The 20,414-nt window shown below is 41.9% G+C and overlaps 2 protein-coding genes and 2 non-coding genes across 4 annotated transcripts; 3 read left to right on the top strand and 1 right to left on the bottom strand.

The window, feature by feature from the left end:
* Window positions 1-3,230: 3,230 nt before the first annotated feature.
* On the top strand, window positions 3,231-3,337 carry LOC118484488. Its single transcript, XR_004873599.1, has one exon. It is a non-coding gene; the product is annotated as a small nucleolar RNA R71 (small nucleolar RNA).
* Window positions 3,338-6,024: 2,687 nt separating this feature from the next.
* LOC110888301 lies at window positions 6,025-6,381 on the top strand. The gene has a single exon (XM_022135832.1). It carries the CDS (start codon window positions 6,025-6,027, stop codon window positions 6,379-6,381), a length of 357 nt encoding a protein of 118 aa, XP_021991524.1.
* Window positions 6,382-17,649: 11,268 nt separating this feature from the next.
* Window positions 17,650-18,399, bottom strand: LOC110888302. Its single transcript, XM_022135833.1, has one exon. It carries the CDS (start codon window positions 18,397-18,399, stop codon window positions 17,650-17,652), a length of 750 nt encoding a protein of 249 aa, XP_021991525.1.
* An 892-nt stretch (window positions 18,400-19,291) lies between these two features.
* On the top strand, window positions 19,292-19,398 carry LOC118484420. The gene has a single exon (XR_004873531.1). It is a non-coding gene; the product is annotated as a small nucleolar RNA R71 (small nucleolar RNA).
* Window positions 19,399-20,414: the final 1,016 nt, after the last annotated feature.

Genomic DNA, 20,414 nt, shown 5'->3' with positions numbered 1-20,414 from the left:
GTTATGATTTATTTAGAGCGTTTCATAGGATAAATTACTTATTTGGGCATAGCATGCCTTTTTTAAAATTCCATTTATATACAAGTTCACATACCTCACGGGAGAAATCACTCACACTCGGCCGAAGGTGTATTTTTAGTGAATCACTCGAGAGTGGCATGGAACTTATCCCTACCATAGGCTTGCCAAGCAATCAATCCTCCTCCTTTTTAACTTGTTACCTTTGTAAATATCAAGAGGACTTTTTGGGTAAAGGCTTGGGCTAAAGGTGGGTAGTTGGGTTAGTGGTTAGTAGAAAAGGGCGAAAAGCGTAAAAAGCGTCGGTTTTCGCAAAACATTTTGTTTTAGTGACTTTTTTATTTTTAATGAAGTATTTCTTCAAACAAGCTTTTGTTTTAAGAGCTTTGTTTGTTTATTTCTAACTTCATCATTTTTTTTAGTCACACGAAAACCGAGCTTGTTACTAAAATAAAGGGTAAAAATAAAAAGGGTTTTGGTGGGTAAAAGGGTTTTAGGGTAAAGAAATGAAAGGTTTAGGCTCAAAGGGGTTAACTAGGGGGAGTTTTTTTTGGGTAGGTGAAAAGAAAAATGAAAATAATGGTTTTGAAAGAAAAAAGGGTTAGTCCTAATGCCTCCATCATTTACTTACTTGGGTTTAAGTTGGTAAGGCCCGGGAATGAATCGTCGTGGCAAGTTCTAGAGTCGTAAGAACCAAGCGGCTATTCACACAAGAAACGAAAAATGAGCATTTAGTCTAAAGATGTGTATTTGCATGCTTAATAAAGGCTCAAAACTCACTTTTTGTGGGAATGGTTTTTTCTATGTGATCAAGTATATATAATCGAATTTTAACTAAGCTTGTCATGCTGTTTCATAATTTTCTTATGTTAGTTCTTTTTATCACGACGCTATCGGTTGTAAATTTGTAAAAATATAACCTTTTTAGAACTTGTTATTCCCAAATTAAACCAAGACAAGTAAAAAAAATGAAAAGTTTTTGAAAAAATTTGGGGTGATTAGCGGTTCCAATAGAGTTTTGTGTAAGGCTTGTTATTAGGACTTGTAAAATTTTAAGGTTTAAGCATCCCCCCCCCCACACTTAAATTACACATTGTCCTCAATGTGTCCCAAAAATAAATTTTTAGGTTGATTGAATGTGTAACATGGTGTCTAAAAGCAAAAATTAATGTTACTGGCAGTCTGGACACGGCCCCGTGGGGACCGGACACGGCCCCGTGTTCAGGTGCCAGTAACGATAATTAAGAAAAAGAAACAGAAGCCTGGACACGGGGGCGTGTCTGGTGAACACGGCCCGTGTCCAGTTACCTGAACTGGGCATTTTTCTGCTGGGGGTTCAGCACGGGGCCGTGTTGGCTGGGCACGGCCCGTGTTGACCCTACTGTACGGAGAAATTGTTGACGTGTGGCCTTGTTCTTGTGCATGGGGCCATGTTTCTCATTTCCCTTATCATCCTTTACCACCACGAGTGTGTTTTATTTCTGCAAACTAAAAGATTAAACTAAGCTAAGGATAGTTCCGCGGAATGCCTCCGTGGTGCGCCACGTTTATAAGGGTCCTTGGCTAGACCCAAAGTAAGGTTATATAATTTCTGAGTGGGATGTTTTGCATCCCATGCTGCACCGTCGGAGAGCAGCATCCAAACTCGAATCAATAACCTTCATGTAGTTTACCGGATCATCGTCCTCTATTCTCTTCCCAACCCCGAACGTTGCTTCATCATCTCCGTACCTTAAGGTGAGCGTTCCGTTATTCATGTCTACTACTGCTTGTGCAGTGGCTAGAAATGGTCTCCCAAGTATGAGGGGGACTTCGGTGTCTTCTTCCATGTCAAGTATAACAAAGTCGGCCGGGTAGACAAATTTGTTCACTTTTACTAGGACATTTTCGATGACACCTTGTGGGAATTTGATGGACCGATCAGCAAGTTGTATGCTCATTTTTGTAGGACTCGTTGTTCCTAGGTCGAGTCTTTTGAACATTGATGAGGGCATGAGGTTAATGCTAGCCCCAGGTCGGCTAGAGCATTACGAACGGGGGAGTCCCCGATCGAGCAAGGAATTGTGAAGCTTCCGGGATCGATTTTCTTTTGGGGGAGTTTGTTGAGTACGAGGGCGGAGCATTCTTCGCCTAAGTTAACTAATTGCAACGTTTCAATTTTCCTTTTATGAGTGAGGAAGTCCCTCATGAACTTAGAATATTTAGGCATTTGGGTTAGGACATCAATAAAAGGAATGTTAACATGCAATTGTTTTAGTAGACTTTCGAATTTTGCGAATCGCTCATTGGTCTTTTGACAAATTAACCTACCGGGGTACGGAACTCGAGGAGCTTTGATAGGCTCTGACGATGGAGGGGAGTCCTTTTCTTGCAGAGGTGGTGGTGTAGTCTCCTCTGTCGGCGGTGGTGCTTCTGCAGGCCCCACGGTGCGGTTTCGTAACGTGATGAGATGAACTTGCGCTTTTGGGTTTGTTTCGGTATTACTTGGTAATGCGCCTGGTGGTCTCTCGGAAAAATTTTGGGCTAGTTGATTTAATTGTTTTTCTATGTTTTGAATACTAGCTTGTTGATTTCTAAAATTTGATTCTAATTGTAGAAATCTTTCCGAGTTTTTCTTTTCAGTGTCGGAGATGAGGCGAGATACAGTATCTTCAAGCCTTTCTCGTCCACCTTATTGTTGAGTGAAATTTTGTGACTCATTTCTTGGTTGTTGAAAGTTTGTTCGTTGGTTTTGTTGGTTACTACTATTGTCGGGTTCTCTCCAACCAAGGTTAGGATGATTCCGCCATCCTTGGTTGTAAGTGCCCGTTGGAGGACCCGACGGCCTAGGTCTATTGTCAATGTAGCTTACCGACTCTTGTTGTTCGTCCGTTTCTTTCATACAACTCCAATTTTCATGTGGCCCACCACACCCTTCACAAGCCATAACCGAGACCGTTTTTGTCATTTCCAATTTTTTTATTTTTGAAGAAAGGGCCTCGATTTGGGCTTGTAAAGAAGTGTTTTCATCAACCTTATGGGCGCCCGGGGCAATAGATTTATTGCCTCGGGGAGTGTGCCACTGGAAATTGGTTTGAGCAATTTCCTCAATTTGGTTATATATTTCATGCGGGCGGCGATTACCTAAAAGTCCCCCGGAGCTAGAGTCAAGTGTCTGCCTTGTGTGTGGCAACAACCCATTATAGAAAGTGGATACTTGTTGCCATATCGCAAGGCCGTGATGTGGACACTTTCGCAATAGTTCCTTGAACCTTTCCCAAGTTTCATATAAGGATTCCCCGTCCTCTTGTGAATATGTATTAATTTCAGTCATTAATTTAGCCGTTTTAGCGGGAGGGAAATACTTATATAGAAATTTTTGGGCTAGTTCATCCCAAGTGTTTACCGATCCAGCTGGGAGGGCGTTAAGCCAAGCTTTTGCTCGGTCTTTTAGTGAGAAAGGAAACATTCGAAGGCGGATGGCGTCATTTGATGCTCCATTGATCCGAAAGGTATCACATATTACTAGGAAATTAGTAATATGTAGATGGGGATCCTCGTCCGCAAGCCCATGGAAGGTTGCGGAGTTTTGGAGCATTTGTATCAAATGCGGCCGAAGTTCGAAGTTATTGGCTTCAACATTCGGTGCATTGATAGCGGCGCCGAGGTTACCTACGGTGGGTCGTAGATAATCCATGAGAGTACGTTGATCCGCCATTAGAAGTGGATTTCCCGAAACCTTCTCTTGGTTTTTGGCTTTTAGTCTTTTTCTGAGAAAGCGTTCGGGTTCTTCTAGAGGTTCTTTAATGTCCTTATTAGAACTGGAGCTCATACACTACGTAGGGGTGGCGTCTGGTTCCAAGTCCTGCAATTAAAACAAAAAAGAATGCTGGTCAGAAGGTTCACCACGGCCCCGTGCTCAGTGAACACGGCCCGTGGTCGGAGTTACAGTGATTGTTTTCCAGATCCCAGTTACTGGAGAGTTGGACACGGCCCCGTGTTGCACCGACACGACCCCGTGGTCAGCCTTCTGTAACTTGGAAAACTAAAAAACTGCCAGTAATAATGCTGGGCACGGCCCGTGTCCGACCAGGCACGGCCCGTGCTGAGCTCTGCAGAAGCTGAAAAACTAAGAAAATCCTAAACAAAATTAAAGAAAAATAAAAATATGATTAGGCCGTTGATTCCTAACTTTCTTAAAATCCTTGTGTCCCCGGCAACGGCGACAAAAACTTGATGTGCGTTAGGTGTAATATATTTTAGATGTATATTTAAGCCCTTTTTTACACTTTTAGCCAAGTTTTAAATTTATAAAACATGATATTTACTAACACTAAACACACATATGGGCATGTGCACCCATCGTGGACGTAGTATAGTGTTGGTAAGATACCGAGGTCGTCCAAGGACACAATAGCTTTTAGTACCGGTTTATCCTCAACGTCTAATCAAATAAAAAATGTTAGAAAAGATTTTTAAACTAAGAAAATAAAAACTAACTAAATGCTGAAAAATAAAATAAAAATAAAAACAGATAGACAAGATGAATCACTTGGATCCGACTCGTGTATTAGTATAACCTTTGATTATTTGCGCACTTTTGCACTTGTTTAAGAGATTATCTTAGTTATTGTAGTAGGCCCCTCTTTTGAAGGCGACGTTACCCTCAACCCAGTAGTTTGAGTCAGCAAGGATACAATCCTAAAGGGTCGGATTATTGAAAGATAATGAATTAAGTTATTAATGCAAATTATGGTAGGCCCCTCTTTTGGAGGTGACGTTACCCTCGACTAAGTAGTCTGAGTCAGCAGGGATACAGTCCTAAATAGCCGGGTTATAGTATTAATAGTAGTTAACTTATGAGGGGGTCAAAGAGTTTGGATCCCCGCCATCCAATACCTATGGGTATCGAAGGAGATCCTACTAAATTTGACCCAGGTCCCTTGCAGGACCTCTAAACGCTGAACAAGGGCAAGACCCTTACCAAACCGTTCCCTTAACCCCCGACCAGGTAGCCAACATACCTCCATCTAGACCGTGGAGATATGAATGGTGAAAATCTTTTATTTTATATAGACAGTAAAATAATGCCAAGACACCACGGACAAACGATAAGGAAAGATCACCTTCAACATAAGCAACTAGTTATTAAAGTCATTAATACAAAACCAAATAAAAAGTGCACAAGATTAAAAATAAAAAGTATTATACTAAACACTTGTCTTCACCAAGTGATGTAAGAGACTTAGGCAAACATGGCCTTGATTGTCAAGAACTCTTACGATCAATCTTGGATCCCGAGACGACTCACACACTCTATGATGGACAATGGATGATGGTGGTGGATGATGGTGTTGTGATGGTGGTGGGTGGTGGATGAAGTGTGAGAGAGGTGGTGTGCCAAGGGATGAGTTGCAATGAAACCAAGCACTCCTATTTATAGGCTAAACAGAAGGCTGGGCACGGCCCCGTGTCCGCTGGACACGGCCCCGTGCCTGTCTGACACTCTCTCTCTTCATTAATTGTAATTCGCAATTACAATTAATGCGCCTGCTGTACTTTCGCCATGCCCCCGTGTTCACTGGGCACGGCCCCGTGGTGGGCGATAGAAGCTTCTATAGTTTTGTCTTTTCTGCTGCTTCTTGGGCACGGCCCCGTGCTGGCTGAGCACCGGGCGTGTTCAGTCTTCTGCCTTCTCTATTTTGCTTGGGAGGATGCTGTTGAGGGGTCGGGCAATCCACTTATGTTCCTTTTCTTGTATTTATGTTAGATTTAGCTGTCTTTTTGCTTCTTTTGTGAATTTGAGCTCATTTAATCCTGAAAATACAAAAGGAAGACAAAAACACTCTTTTTCCAACATTAGTACTTAAAAAGGGTTAGTTTTATGCCTCATTTGATGTAATTTATATGTTGCATTTTACACACATCAGGGAACATATTATATGCAGATTCGGATTACCGCTGCGCATAATTTCCAACAACGGCACTAACTTTGCCTCGGAAGATCTCCAGAAGTGGTTCAAGGAAATGAAGATTGAACACAACTTTGCCTCTGTGGCACACCCACAGGCAAATGGGCAGGTCGAAAGTGTCAACAAACAAATAGTTGATGGCATAAAGGCGAGACTGGGGACAACGCGCAGAGGATGGGTCGATGAGCTCCCTAGCATCTTATGGGCTCACTGTACCATGCCAAAAACCAGTACGGGAGAAACCCCATTTAGTCTTGTTTACGGATCAGAGGCGGCAATCCCAGCCGAAATTGGCCTTCCATCGCCACGCATGCTTGCCATGGAGAAGCAAAATAATGAAAAAGAACGAAGAATGGATTTAGACCTCCTCGAAGAAAGGCGTGAGAACGCCGCCATCACAGAAGCAAGGTAAAAATCCAAACTTGAAAAGTACTACAACGCACGCGTACGCGTGTGTACATTCGTTCCAGGGGACTTCGTCTTACGCGACAATGAAGCTTCCAATGCGGAAAAGCTGGGCAAGTTAGCACCGAAATGGGAAGGACCGTACATTATCAACGAGGTCCTAGGCAAAGGGGCATACACCCTCAAAAGAATCGACAGAACAGCTGTTCCTCGCACCTGGAACACGCAGCAGCTACGTAGGTGTTACATATAGCCAAGCTATCCCAAAAAGTCAGACTTATACAGGCAATGTATTTTTCTATTTTACTTTGTATTATTGGCTCTGCGCCCTATTAATGCAACAGTTATCCTTTCCCATTTTACTGTTTGTTACAAATTGCATATAATTCTTTTGGTATACGCGAAAACAATATGGTAAACATTGTACGCCTCATGAACGGTCTAAATAAGCACAACCTCGCGCACATTTTAGACCTACGTTCACACATGAGCGCAATACCGTTCTCATTCGCTCTACCTAAACAAAGTAATTATGCATATGCAACATATTGTAATCCAAACACAACTTATAAACTATCAAAGTAAATATGCACAACATTACATCAAAATGTTACTAGTGCAACAAAAGCACTTTAACAAGTCATTTACAAAAAACACAGTAGTGTTTCTTCAAAAATATTAGTTACAAAATAAGCAAACTAGGAAAGCATATCTAACATAGCAAACGGAGTATGAAGAACTTCACCATACTCAGACAAAGGGTGAGGATCAACAATCCAAGGGTTAGCATCCTCCCCGGCAGCAACGACAGCATTCTCACCAGTCGGAGCTTCAGCCGGGAAAGCATGGTGACGCCGCTGGTAGACAATTGAAGAACTCCCCCTCCGGTCAGCCGGAAAAGATCGAGTTACGATATGAGCTGACAATCTAGTAACTCCTCCATTATTATCATTTACAAGATCGGAAATGAGTCGGTCCCTTGAAAAATCAGGAAGAATGACACCATGGACACCTCCATCACCGGTGGAAGGGTCAACCACCAAGCCAGAGAGAAGAAGCAAAGCATCGGCAGCTTCGAAAGTCTTCAAGACTTCAGAAATTCTTCGCCATCGGATCCGTCGCCTATTCCTCATTTTTTCCCCAAATTGGAAAATATCTACACACTCTAAAAGGATATATAGGCCAGAGAAAGAGGGCGTTAACATTGAAAGAAGGGTTGTGATGATTAAGTATCTAATTAGTTGACTCAGAAACGGCGCTGCCACTGCAAACGTCATATCACATTTAAAACCGTCTGACACAAACGACTGTACTTTCCTAGAGCTACAGTTCAGTTCGAAGACGAAGAGGCAATACAACTTGTATTTTCATAATGACGTAAGCAGTCGTCAGCTCATCATTACAAAAAACTCTTCGCCCAAGGTAACAACAGTTAAGAATAAAGAAAAGATATAAATCTCTTCCCCCAAAAGATTTCCATCTTTTCCGAATCACGATTTTCTCAAAAAATCAATAAGCAAGAGTATCTTCTTCTAGAAGATTCTCCATTTTCGCGCCAAAAATTCTACAGCAAAAAGCAATTCTCTCTAATAGTTCGGTGCTCCACTTATTTGCATAAGAGCAACACTAGACTGGGGGACTTGAAGGGGCAAGTTCCCAAAAACCTCGCTTCGAGTACTTGAGACCATACCATAACCTCATCTTTTAACCCTTTTTAGACCTTGTGCGGTCGCGCACTGGTCCTACAAAGAGAACTTAGAAGAAAAGCAGCAAGCAACACCTGCGCGCCAAAGGAGAACTAATGTATCCTTGCACCTCTCTCCATAATAAACAGGGATAAAAATCCCAGCAAGCACTTCCGCTTAAATAATACCCATACTTGGATCTTATTTACTTGACTGATACCACACGATAAGGAGTCACACTGGATTACGACTGTAATCTTCTAGAAGACTCAATCGTGCACCACCAGATGGTTATAACCGTCTGGCCACGTGTCATCATCCTGGGCTCTCTTGAAGTCACGGTGATGGCATGGAATTAAAGAGAAATCTCCACTTGCCCACTTTCCACGTGGCAATACCCCAGCCGTTGATCAAAATCGCGATCCGTGTGCTTTCACGTCAGATTAAGAGAATTAACGGAGGGAAAAATAACCGTTTACGGAGTCAGCACATTCCGTCAATATTTCAATAACAGGTTTTCCCGCCCAAACTTCGGCTATAAATAGAGGAGTAATTCAGGTACAAGCTTCAAGTTACATTCACTTCACTTATACTTCTTCTTCTTCTTCATATACCGATACTTATTCTCACGCCGGAGGGTGGTCACAGAGAGAACCCCATTCTCCCCGTGGCGAGTCTGACGATGTCTGTTTTGCAGCTATCGAGAAGAAGAGAAGATCCATTGCCCTGAACCAAGCGAGAAGAAACCAACCCTTTTATGCAGAACCTAACCCCCTGGATTATTTGATTCCGATCATTTATCCAGTGTTTCTTCAGCAACCAAGACAGGCGGTGTCAACTGCGGCAACCTCCGCCACTTCTGCTCCAGTATCGTCCACAACTACACAGACCATACGTCACAACACCAGGCCAATGATTACGTCCGCGGCCCAAGGAAACGTTACCCAGCAGATGAATATGGCTCAGTACTATCAGCCGCCTCTCACCTACTCCATGCTGCCATTGTATTCGACAGCACTCACAGCGACACTATCGACACCACCCCATCAGCCGGTGGTCATGCCGACCGGAGTTATGAATGCCCCGATCATGCCCCAGAACCAGTCTTATTTTCCGGGCTACTACTATTCACCCCTTTACGGGTATATGCCATCATATCCTAATCAAGCTTACTCTCCCCAGATGACAGCACAGAGTTACACACAACAGTCATCATATGCGGCCTTCATGCCACCTTGGTGGTCATTCCCTACCCCACAACAGACATATGGTCAGGCCCTGCCTATGGCGGAGCCTGTTTACAACAGGGGAAACACTTCAAGGCCTCGTCTTACGCCTAGTGAACGTACGAGCACTCAACCAATCCCTACAACATCCCAGGCTCCAGCAGCTCAAGAAATAGTTACCATCCCACTAACCACAGATTCATTATACAAGATAATCAAACATAATCAGGAACTCAACATCAATGAAACATTCATTATATAATCATGAAGATTCAAACATGAAAAAGTACTAAAGTTTCACACAAACAAGATTACAACAGAAAGATTATTCAAGAAACAATTTTATAACTACTATTACATAATACTACATTAAACATAAACTAACATCAGCTCATAACTTGCAAAATGATCAGAATACATGTTCAAGAACAAGGATTCGAACCACAAACAAGCAAGGAATTGATGGGTTGGATCGGTTATGCTTCCACTCGATCTTTAAGCTTCAAATAGGTCTGATCAGGACTGCTTCGGAACCCAGAAATCGCCCAGAAACATGGAGAAAAAAAACCTAACTCTTGAACCAGTAGCGAATGCTGCTATTTATAGGCGATTTCAAGATTGGCACGGCCGTGCGGATTTGGCACGGTCGTGCGGTCAAATGTTGTCGGGTGACGTCAGTTTCAGCGATCCCGAGTCAGCCAAGTGGACTAGTGGACAAGTTGCTTGGGTCAGCAGATCGGCACGGTAGTGCCACTCCTCAGAGATGTTGGTCAGAAGACTTGATTTGGCAATGGCACGGTATTGCCGCGGGTGGCACGGTAGTGTGGCCCGAGAAACAGTTGGCACTCCTGGTTGCACTAGTAGTGCTTCCGAGATCGTAGCAGCGGCACCGGCACGGTCGTGCCACACCTGGCAGTTCATCAGATTTTGTCCATTTTCATCAGAAATGCATCAGATTTTGTCCGTTTTCACCAGATTTTCCCATTATACTCTGTTTAAGACCTGAAAGTATAAAAGTACCGATTTTGGTACCTAACCGTCGTGTTTTCAGTAAAAATGCTTAAAACGGAAGTGTTTTGGGGTATAAAAACATGTATAATTTAACGTATATCAAACATCCCCACACTTGAACTTTGCTCGTCCTCAAGCAAACTTAAAATAAAATACGGAATCAAATCTGAATATTTTACAAAGTTACTAATTTGTTTGGTGGTCAATTTGGTTTTCAAAAAGTCATCATCAAAGATTTAAAACAAACAAGCTTTGTTAAATGTATGAAAGGATAATTATAAAGCAATAGTTCAACTTTCGAATGACTTTAGCATGCGAACCCTTATATTTCTCACAATGTTCACACACACTCGGTTATTTTTCTGAATCATACATATAATGTGTATGTTGAACACTCGATGCCTAGTTAATGAATCATGCAATATCATAAGCTTGTCAAAAGATCTAATCTTCACCAATTAATATGAGAAAAACATAAATCAAGAGGTCTTTGATGGGTTGTAATGATAGGCTAAGGTTAAGGGTATGGAATGGGTATTTGAAAGTAGCAAGAAAGGTTAAAACTTTAGCCATAAACTTGGTGCTTTATTTTCTATTATTCTGAACACGTTGCTAAGCTACTTGTGTAGGCCTTCAGAGTTTATTCTTTTTGTGTGCCAACTCTCTATTTTTCTTCCTTGATAGTCTTTCCTTAATTTCTTTAGAGAGTTTTGACAAACAGGGTTTTTTTTTTTCAAACATGAATTCTATCTTATGGCAACATTTTTAACAAAAATAAAGGTGAATAAGAAAAGGTTATTTTTGGGTAAGTAGGTTTAACATTTGGGTATGAAAAATACAGAAAACAGGATCAACATGGCGAACTAATGCATAGTGTTGGGTGCGGGATATAAACAAAGAAAAAGGCTAACAAAGGGGTTATCCTAATTGCCTCTATCATTTCTATGTAATTTCACGTATTCATGGTTTTGAGAAGTATATAAGTGACAAGTTCGAATTCACATAAGACATCCGGCTCACTCATTTTTCCGAAAAAACAAAGAAGCATTTGACAAGAAAGTTGCAAAGGCTCAAAAATATGCTCACGTAAACAGAAGGAATGGGTATAAATATAAAGCTAATCATGCAAGTCTTTCGTTTTTATCACTGCTTTTTAGTTATCTTTTTCAACCATGAATTTGACTTGTCGATTTTTATCAAATTTGACACTTCCTAAAGAACATAAATTGACCATTTTTGTTTTATTTTTCGAAAATATATACATAAATGAGAACAATTAAGGACAAACAAAGTTTAAAATCTTTTAAACCCTTCCCCACACTTGAACTTCACATTGTCCCCAATGTGAAATATATATTAGTTAAGCAATTATGAAGAGCTAAACTAATAATGTGAAAAGGGAAAGATGTACTCCCTCAGAGTTGGAGTTCACTTGTTTGAGTAGACTTTTTGTTTGAAGTCGTCTCAACTCTGTGTGCATTTCTTTACAAATCTGCCAATTATGTCACTCGCTAGAATAGCCAACATTACCATTGTTCAAAATGTTAGATAATTCAACCAGATCCGTTATTAAACAAAGCAAACACTAAAGTACTTAAAACAGGCATAAAGTAAAACTATCCCAAACAAAGTACTGAAATAAAAATAACATAACATAAGTTTCTGAACTGTTTCACCCTACCTCCTCCTACTCCTCATCATCGTCACCATCATGGTGGCGTGTTCCTGATGAACCCGCCCCATAGGTACCTGTGTCTCCAAATGGAAACTGTGGAGGGTTGCCGAAATGGCCTGGGTACACACTTTCTAGCCCTCCAAAGATGTAGGAAAATCCTGCATACACTTCCTCCCGCATGGTCTGCTGAGATGCCCGTATAGCTAACTGGTCGGCTCTCATAGCGTCTTGAGTTGCGCTGATAGCATCTTGAGAAACCTGCATATGTTGGAACTGATGGTACAACTCAGGGTAGGAAGGTATACCTGGAGGCCAGTTTTGTTGGTGCTGATACTGATGCTGGTGCTCATGCTCCCCATGTTGTGGCTGATTATGTGGTGGTGGCTCGATCTCTGCCATGTTGACGTCTTCATTCTGTGGTGGTAACGGTAGTGGATCCCATATTTCCCCATTTAGACCCCTCAGTCGCGGGCCATTATCTGTATCTACTACCAACCCCATTGCTCGTAAAGATCTCATATCCATATCTCCTCCTGCGTGAACCATGTGAAGTCTGTTGACTACATCATCTGTCATAATACCCAAGTTGTATGCCAACTGAGTCACATATTCACCACCATGGATTTCACTGCTTGTGGTTCTTCCCGCGCTGTGTATAAAGAATTCAGCCATTCTAGCTGCGAGATTGACATGTACTCCAGTCACTAAGGAATATATGAAAAGAAGATCTGGAGTGGGACAGTTTCCTGCACTGTCCATGCGTCCACAGATGGTGTGACTCATGACCTGATGAAGGACCCTCAGAAGCGGGTCTCGTAGTCGTGAAGCTTTAGCTTTCCTAGCTTCGTAGGGTGGTCCAACTGCCACTTGTGCCCAAAAGTTGGCCCGTTGTTGATCATTAGCAAACTTGTAGATATTGGTGAAAAGTTCTGAATCGATGTCTTCGGATGAGTATATCCCCAATCTTCTTCCAAGTTTAGCAACTGACCATTTGTGCCACTTTTTCCCCAACCTGAACTGTATTGTCTCTCTGTTTTTGAAATCTGGATTCTCGCTTCTTGGCTTTTCATAAGTGTATAAAGCAAAGAATTCCAACGTTAGTTCAAGATAAATGGGTCGTGCAATGTTGAACAACCTTGACATCGGATGTGACATCATGTTAGATAGCCTATCTTCTTGGTTCAGGGCTGTCAGAGTGTCCCAGTTGATCCTTCTTGGTTCACCAATTTGTCCCCGTCTATTCCATAATGCTTCTAGTCTGACAATACACGGCTGTTCTTTCGCTTTGTTCTCACTGAACTGGAGGAATCTGTGATTCATCTGCACATAGGAATACAATCAAATAAGAGCATAACATAAAAATTTCATTGCTGCCACCGGAACAGGCTGTTTTCAAGCTTCTGTTACTGTTTCGTCAGTCGCACGGTCGTGCCACTTTGGCACTGCCGTGCCATGTCCTGATCGCTAAATAGCATGTTATCGGTAATCGATGTCGCACCACCGTGCCAAATTGGCACTGTCGTGCGACTCGGCGTCGCAGCTCTGAATCGGTGATTTGTGCTTGATTTTTAACCGGCACTGTCATGCCGTGACCGTGCGACAGCAACTTTTACCCAAACATAGTTTATTTTACTGATTTTAACATGTACTTTTCAGAATTTGACTAGTAATCAGTTAACAAACTTCGAATCAAGCATCAGAACTACAAATTTAACACTAATCACCCAAGAACTAGGGTTTATTTGACATTTATGAAGAAAACCCCAAAATTTCTTGGTTCAAGTGTCAGATCTACATCAGAAACTAAGTTTAATTCACAAAATAAGTAGGAAACATACGTTGGAGGATGATTGAAGCGAAATCTAGGCAAAAATTAGGTGATTTTCGGGTTTGGGCGACCAGGAACTCCCGTGCGGCGCTTAGGGTTTCGGAAAAATGAAGTATTTTTACTGCAGATTCGTTTAAATACCCTGGGTTTTACTGTTCGGTTTTCAGGTCGCATGGTCGTGCGGATTTGGCACGGTCGTGCCATTCCGGATCGCTGGCCTGGGTCGCTCTGTGTTATCGGGTAACAAGGTAGTGCAACGGTCGCACGGTAGTGCGATCCGATGATTGTCCTATGTCCGAGTTACTGATCAGTTTTGACTAAGGGTTGCACTACCGTGCCGAATTGGCATGACCGTGCAACACCTGGGCCTTTTTATGTAATTTTTCACAGTATGCTTATAACTCCGAATTTTCATCAAAAATTTCCATTTTTGCACTATTTCATATATTATAACAATTATTCAACTTCAAAAATCTAAAAATTATGGATTAAGGTCGTATGTACCTACGTTTAAAACTGAAAGATGAATGAATTACGAACTAAATATTAAAAACTAATATATACAAAATTACCTTTAGCGTGTAAAACACGCTCCCTAAATTTGTCAGCGAGTCGATAGCTCGACTCATTCTCCCCACACTTGTTTTAAGTGTGCGGGATGTGGAGTTCAAGAATTTCCTCCACCGGGTCAACTGGTCCGTTGATGTAAAGTTTTAAACGATAACCGTTGACTTCGAAACTTGTCCCGTTTGGATCCTCGATAGTTACGGCCCCGTATGGAAATATTTCTTTAACTTTGTATGGACCCATCCATCGGGAGTTTAGCTTCCCAGGGAATAAACGCAGCCTTGAGTTATATAATAGGACAAGATCCCCTATTCGGAGATCCTTATGGTCTCTCAACCTCTTGTCATGAAATCTCTTGACTTGTTCCTTGTACCTGCTAGAACTTTCATAGGCATGGTTTCTTAGCTCTTCAAGCTCGTGGATTTGCATAAAACGGGCTTCACCTCCGCTTTTTAAATCCATATTTGCCGTCTTCAAGGCCCAGAATGCCCTGTGTTCTAGCTCGACAGGTAGATGACAGGCTTTCCCGTAAACCAACCTAAAGGGTGTGGTACCGATAGGTGTCTTGAATGATGTTCTAAAAGCCCACAGAGCGTCATCTAGCTTGTCTGACCAATCCTTGCGGTTATTATTAATGGACCGCTCAAGGATTCTTTTCAAACCCTGATTTGTGACCTCAACTTGCCCGCTCGTTTGAGGATGATATGGCGTAGCCAATCTGTGATGAACTCCATAACGGGACAAGGCTCGTTCTAATTGCGCATTACAAAAATGCGTTCCTTGGTCACTGATTAGTGCTTTTGGAGCACCAAATCGGGCGAATAAACTTTTTAAGAACCTCACGACTACCCTAGCATCGTTTGTAGGCAAAGCTTGAGCTTTGGCCCATTTTGAGACATAGTCTACAGCAACAAGGATGTACTTGTTACCTCGTGAGGCCGGAAATGGTCCCATGAAGTCGATACCCCATATATCAAAGACTTCACAGACTTGCATTGGATGCTGAGGCATTTCATTGCGTGCGGAGATATTCGTTGCCCTTTGACAAGCATCACACGCTCTAACCCATTCATGTGTATCTCGAAAAATTGTGGGCCAGTAAAATCCAGAGTCTAACACTTTCTTTGCGGTGTAGTTTGCTCCATGATGACCTCCGGTTGGCCCCTCATGACAGTGGCGCAGAATACTAGATGCCTCTTCTCCAAACACACATCTTCGGATCACTTGATCGGCTCCGATTCTAAACAAGTATGGTTCATCCCAAATGTAATACTTCAAATCTGCAAAGAACTTCCTCTTTTGCTGATATGACAATCCTTTGATAAGGATTCCACATGCGACGTAGTTTGCAAAGTCGGCGAACCAAGGTGATTCGTTATTCATCTCGATACTTAGCAGAAATTCGTGGGGGAAATTGTCATTTATTGGTTCCCCCAACGAATCTTCTGAATTGCCATGCTCAAGTCTCGAGAGATGGTCAGCTGCAACATTCAAAGCTCCCTTTTTGTCTTGGATTTCAATATCGAATTCTTGAAGTAAAAAGATCCATCTGATAAGACGCGGTTTTGCGTCCTGTTTGCTAAAAAGGTATTTGATTGCTGCATGATCAGTATACACAATTGTTTTGGACAACACAAGGTACGACCTGAATTTGTCAAAAGCATATACTACTGCCAAAAGCTCTTTTTCAGTAGTCATGTAATTTTCCTGAGCTCATGTAGAGTTTTGCTGGCATAGTAAATAGGATGAAAATGCTTCTCCCTTCGTTGTCCTAAGACTGCTCCTATTGCGTAATCACTAGCATCGCACATTATCTCAAATGGCAACGCCCAGTCGGGTGCAACTAAAATAGGTGCTTCGATAAGCCTTTGTTTAAGTTGCTTGAATGCTTTCATGCATTCGTCTGAAAATACAAATGGAGCATCTTTTTCTAACAAACGGGTCATAGGTCTTGCGATTTTTGAAAAGTCTCTTATGAATCGCCTATAGAACCCTGCATGACCCAGGAAACTTCTAATTGCTCTGACCGAGGTTGGGGGAGGAAGTTTAGAAATGATATCCACTTTTGCTGGATCAACTTCCAACCCGGCTTCAGAGATTTTGTGTCCGAGAACTACCCCTTCCTTCACCATGAAGTGGCATTTCTCCCAGTTAAGCACAAGATTAGTTTCCTCACATCTCATTAACATTCTTTTCAGATTTCTAAGACATTGATCAAAAGAATTACCGAAAACAGAGAAATCATCCATGAATACTTCCATGGAGTCTTCAATCATGTCATGGAAAATAGCTACCATGCAGCACTGAAATGTGGCTGGTGCATTACATAGCCCAAAAGGCATACGCCGGTAGGCGAATGTGCTGAAAGGACATGTGAAAGTAGTCTTCTCCTGGTCTTCAGGAACGATAGGAATTTGAAAATATCCAGAGAACCCATCCAGAAAACAGAAAATGACTTCCCCGACAGACGTTCCAACATCTGGTCGATGAACGAAAGCGGGAAGTGGTCCTTACGGGTGGCATCGTTGAGTTTGCGATAATCGATGCAAACTCGCCATCCGGTGACGGTACGGGTAGGAATAAGTTCATTCCTATCGTTTGGAACTACAGTAATACCACCTTTCTTGGGTACTACTTGCACTGGACTTACCCAAACAGAATCAGATATAGGATAAATCAGCCCTGCATCTAACAACTTAATTATTTCTTTCTTCACCACGTTTTGCATGTTAGGATTCAATCGCCTTTGATGTTGTGCACTAGGCTTGTAATTGTCTTCCATGAGAATCTTATGCATACAAAAAGAAGGATTGATGCCTTTTATATCCATAATCTTCCATGCCATGGCCTTTTTATGGAGCTTTAGGACTTCGAGTAGCTGTCTCTTTTCCTCTTTTGTTAAGGATGCTGAAATGATAACCGGTCAGTGACACTCCTTGTCTAGATATGCATATTCGAGATGCGGTGGGAGTTGTTTTAACTCCAACGACGGTGGGTCTTCAACCGATGGTTTGGACTTTTCTTCATCTTCACGGTCAATCTCCACAAATGGATCAGGACCTTCAGAACCATCATCATCGATTTGGCAGACTGGCTGCTCCTTTGAAATGTCGTTTTGGTTCTCACACAAAAGAGGCGTGTCTATATCAATTTCTTCAATCGTGCCTTTGAAATGAGAGCTTACACAAGTATCGACAATGTCGACATAGTAAAGCATGTCATCGTGACTTTGCGGATGTTGCATTGATCTTTTAATATCAAAAGTCACGTGCTCGTCATTTACTCAGAGTGTGATTTGGCCAGCTGCCACATCAACGATCGTCCTTACAGTATTGAGGAACGGATGTCCAAGTATTAATGGCACTTTTGAATCTTCGTTTATATCTAAAATAACAAAATCCACGGGAAAAACAAATTTATCGATTTTAACAAGCATGTTTTCAACGAACCCACGGGGATATTTGATTGAACGATCTGCAAGTCGAATGCTCATTCTAGTGGGTGAAGGTTCACCCAGATCTAATTTAGCAAAGACCTTATACGGCATAAGGTTTATGCTAGCTCCTAAATCGGCTAATGCGTGACTGACAGACATGCTGCCAATGAGACAGGGAAGAGTAAAACTGCCCGGATCTCCCATCTTTTCAGGTAGACGGTTTTGGAGAAGGGCTGAACAGTTTTCATTCATCAACACACAAGACAAGCTTTCGAGCTTCTGTTTGTTTGTGAGGATGTCTTTTAAGAACCTTGCGTATTTAGGCATTTGAGCCAACGCGTCAACAAATGGTATGTTTATGTGTAATTGTTTAAACATTTCTAAAAACTTACCATGTTGTTCATCGTTCTTTTGCTTCTTCAATCTGCTCGGATATGGGACAGGAGGAATGAAATCTTTAACTGGCTCCTGAAACTGTGCTGTACTTGCTGGGACTCGCCTAGCGTGCACCTCGTCTGAAGCGTCAGTTTGGACCGTATAAGTGATCGGTGGTGAGTTCGATTTGTCAGGTCCCGTGGCTTTACCACTCCTCGTCATTACTGCATTAACGTGCCCTCTTGGGTTTGGTTCTGTGTTACCTGAAAGACTACCTTAGGGTCTTTCAGACAACATTTTGGCCAATTGGCCGACTTGATTCTCAATGGTTTGAATTGAAGCCTTCTGGCTCCGCATTTCCCCTTCCTGAGCCATGAAACGCTCCTCATGCTGCTTGTATAGCTTTTCAGATATTTGATTGGCATTGTTGGAGTTGTTTAACAGCTGCGCCATCATCTCTTCTAGTTTTGAGTTGGTTTGAGAGGTTTGAGGCTGGGAAGTGCTTCCTGAACCTAAATTATTGTAATGTGGTTGAAAAGTTTGCCCTGATGGCTAAAAAGATTGCCCATGGGGCTGAAAGGATTGCCCCTGAGACTGTTGTGGTGCGGGAGCGCGTTGAGCATATCCGAGTGGGTTTTGGTTAATGGAATTAGCTTTCCACCCAAAGTTTGGATGATTCCTCCAACCCGGATTATACGTATTGCTATAGGGGTTATTTTGGGGCCTAATTTGATTGCCCAAATAGTCCACCTCTTCATGGCCTGTAAACATAATACCTTGCTCACATGTACCTGGCTCGTGTGACACTCCACACAGCCCACATGATGATTGTACCTGCGAAACGTTCTGAGCTTGATCAAATCTTGCTGCCAAAGCTCCAATTTGTGCTGCTAGAGCCGTATATGTATCCACTTGATGAACTCCAGGAATAGATGATGCTTTGTTTCGCACTCCACCGTGACGAGAACTTGACTTCAAGGTAGCTTTTTCTATGATTGCATAGGCTTCATTGGGTGTTTTTGTTCTAAGATCGCCTCCTGCATATACATCTAAACGTTCTTGTGAGTCGTAGTCGAGTCCTTGGTAGAAGTTCAACACAAGTTGCCTTTTGGACAACCCATGATGTGGAACATCGATCAAAAGATCCTTGAACCTCTCCCAAGCTGCGTGTAGAGATTCTCCTTCGTCCTGTTTGAATGTCATGATATGGTTCTTGAGCTTAGCTGTCTTTTCCGACGGAAAATATTTTTGCATAAAAAGATCGGCCATCTCGTTCCAAGTCGTGATGGAACCTGCTGGAAGTGACAAAAGCCAAGATCGTGCTTTGTCTCGCAAAGAAAATGGAAAGAGTCGCAAACGGATTGCGTCTTCAGAAACGTCTCTAATTTTGAAAGTCGAGCACACCTCGAGAAATGATGCGATGTGCCGACCTGGATCTTCGTGATCCTTCCCATCAAACTGCACAGAATTTTGCAACATGTTAATAATACTAGATTTGATTTCAAAACTCGGTGCTGCTATAGCAGGTCGGGCAATGCTTGGTAGCAAGCCCTCTCCTCCTGGACGGTCGGTCTCATTCAGAGGCTGGTCGTCTTCTGCAATAATGCTTCCTGTGTCGTCCTCTGAACTCTCGCTATCGGAAAGAATCACTGGTTCGTCGATTGCGGCCGCAATCCTTTGTGCAACAACAAGTGATCTCTCGCGAAGCCGCCTACTTCTTCTTAAGTTATTTTCTGGTTCGTTGGCTAGCTCAGCGTTGACGGGTGCAGGGGGCGTGGACATTAGCCTGCACATAAAAAGGAACGCATTATACAGAAAAAAGAACATAATATATATATATATATATATATATATATATATATATATATATATATATATATATATGAAATAAATAATAATAACAATACCAAAATCTAATATACATATATACACAGATTATTTAACAAATATTTACTGGTTTGTTTACATATTTACATCCGAGAGCTGTTTTTTATATATATCAGAAAATCTGATATATCTGATAAAATTCTGATAAGATCTGATGAAATTTTCGTTCCATCAGAATTTCTGATAAATCCATCAGAAATACCAGAAAATCTGGTAAATTCATCAGAATTGAAAACTATTGTTTTTAGAACATCTAATGGGTTTATCAGAATCCATCAGAAAATCGTTAAATTCATTGGAATTTATCAGAAAAACTGATGGTTTTATCAGAAAGTTATATTTTATTTTTA

Source organism: Helianthus annuus, chromosome 11 (genome assembly GCF_002127325.2).
Source record: "Helianthus annuus cultivar XRQ/B chromosome 11, HanXRQr2.0-SUNRISE, whole genome shotgun sequence".
Lineage (NCBI taxonomy): Eukaryota > Viridiplantae > Streptophyta > Magnoliopsida > Asterales > Asteraceae > Helianthus > Helianthus annuus.
This window is presented reverse-complemented; position numbering and strand designations above follow the sequence as displayed.

Bases quoted from the DNA above. Each gene is read 5' to 3' on its own strand.
- LOC110888301 (XM_022135832.1), top strand. From the start codon at position 6,025: ATGAAGATTGAACACAACTTTGCCTCTGTGGCACACCCACAGGCAAAT.
- LOC110888302 (XM_022135833.1), bottom strand. From the start codon at position 18,399: ATGACGAGGAGTGGTAAAGCCACGGGACCTGACAAATCGAACTCACCA.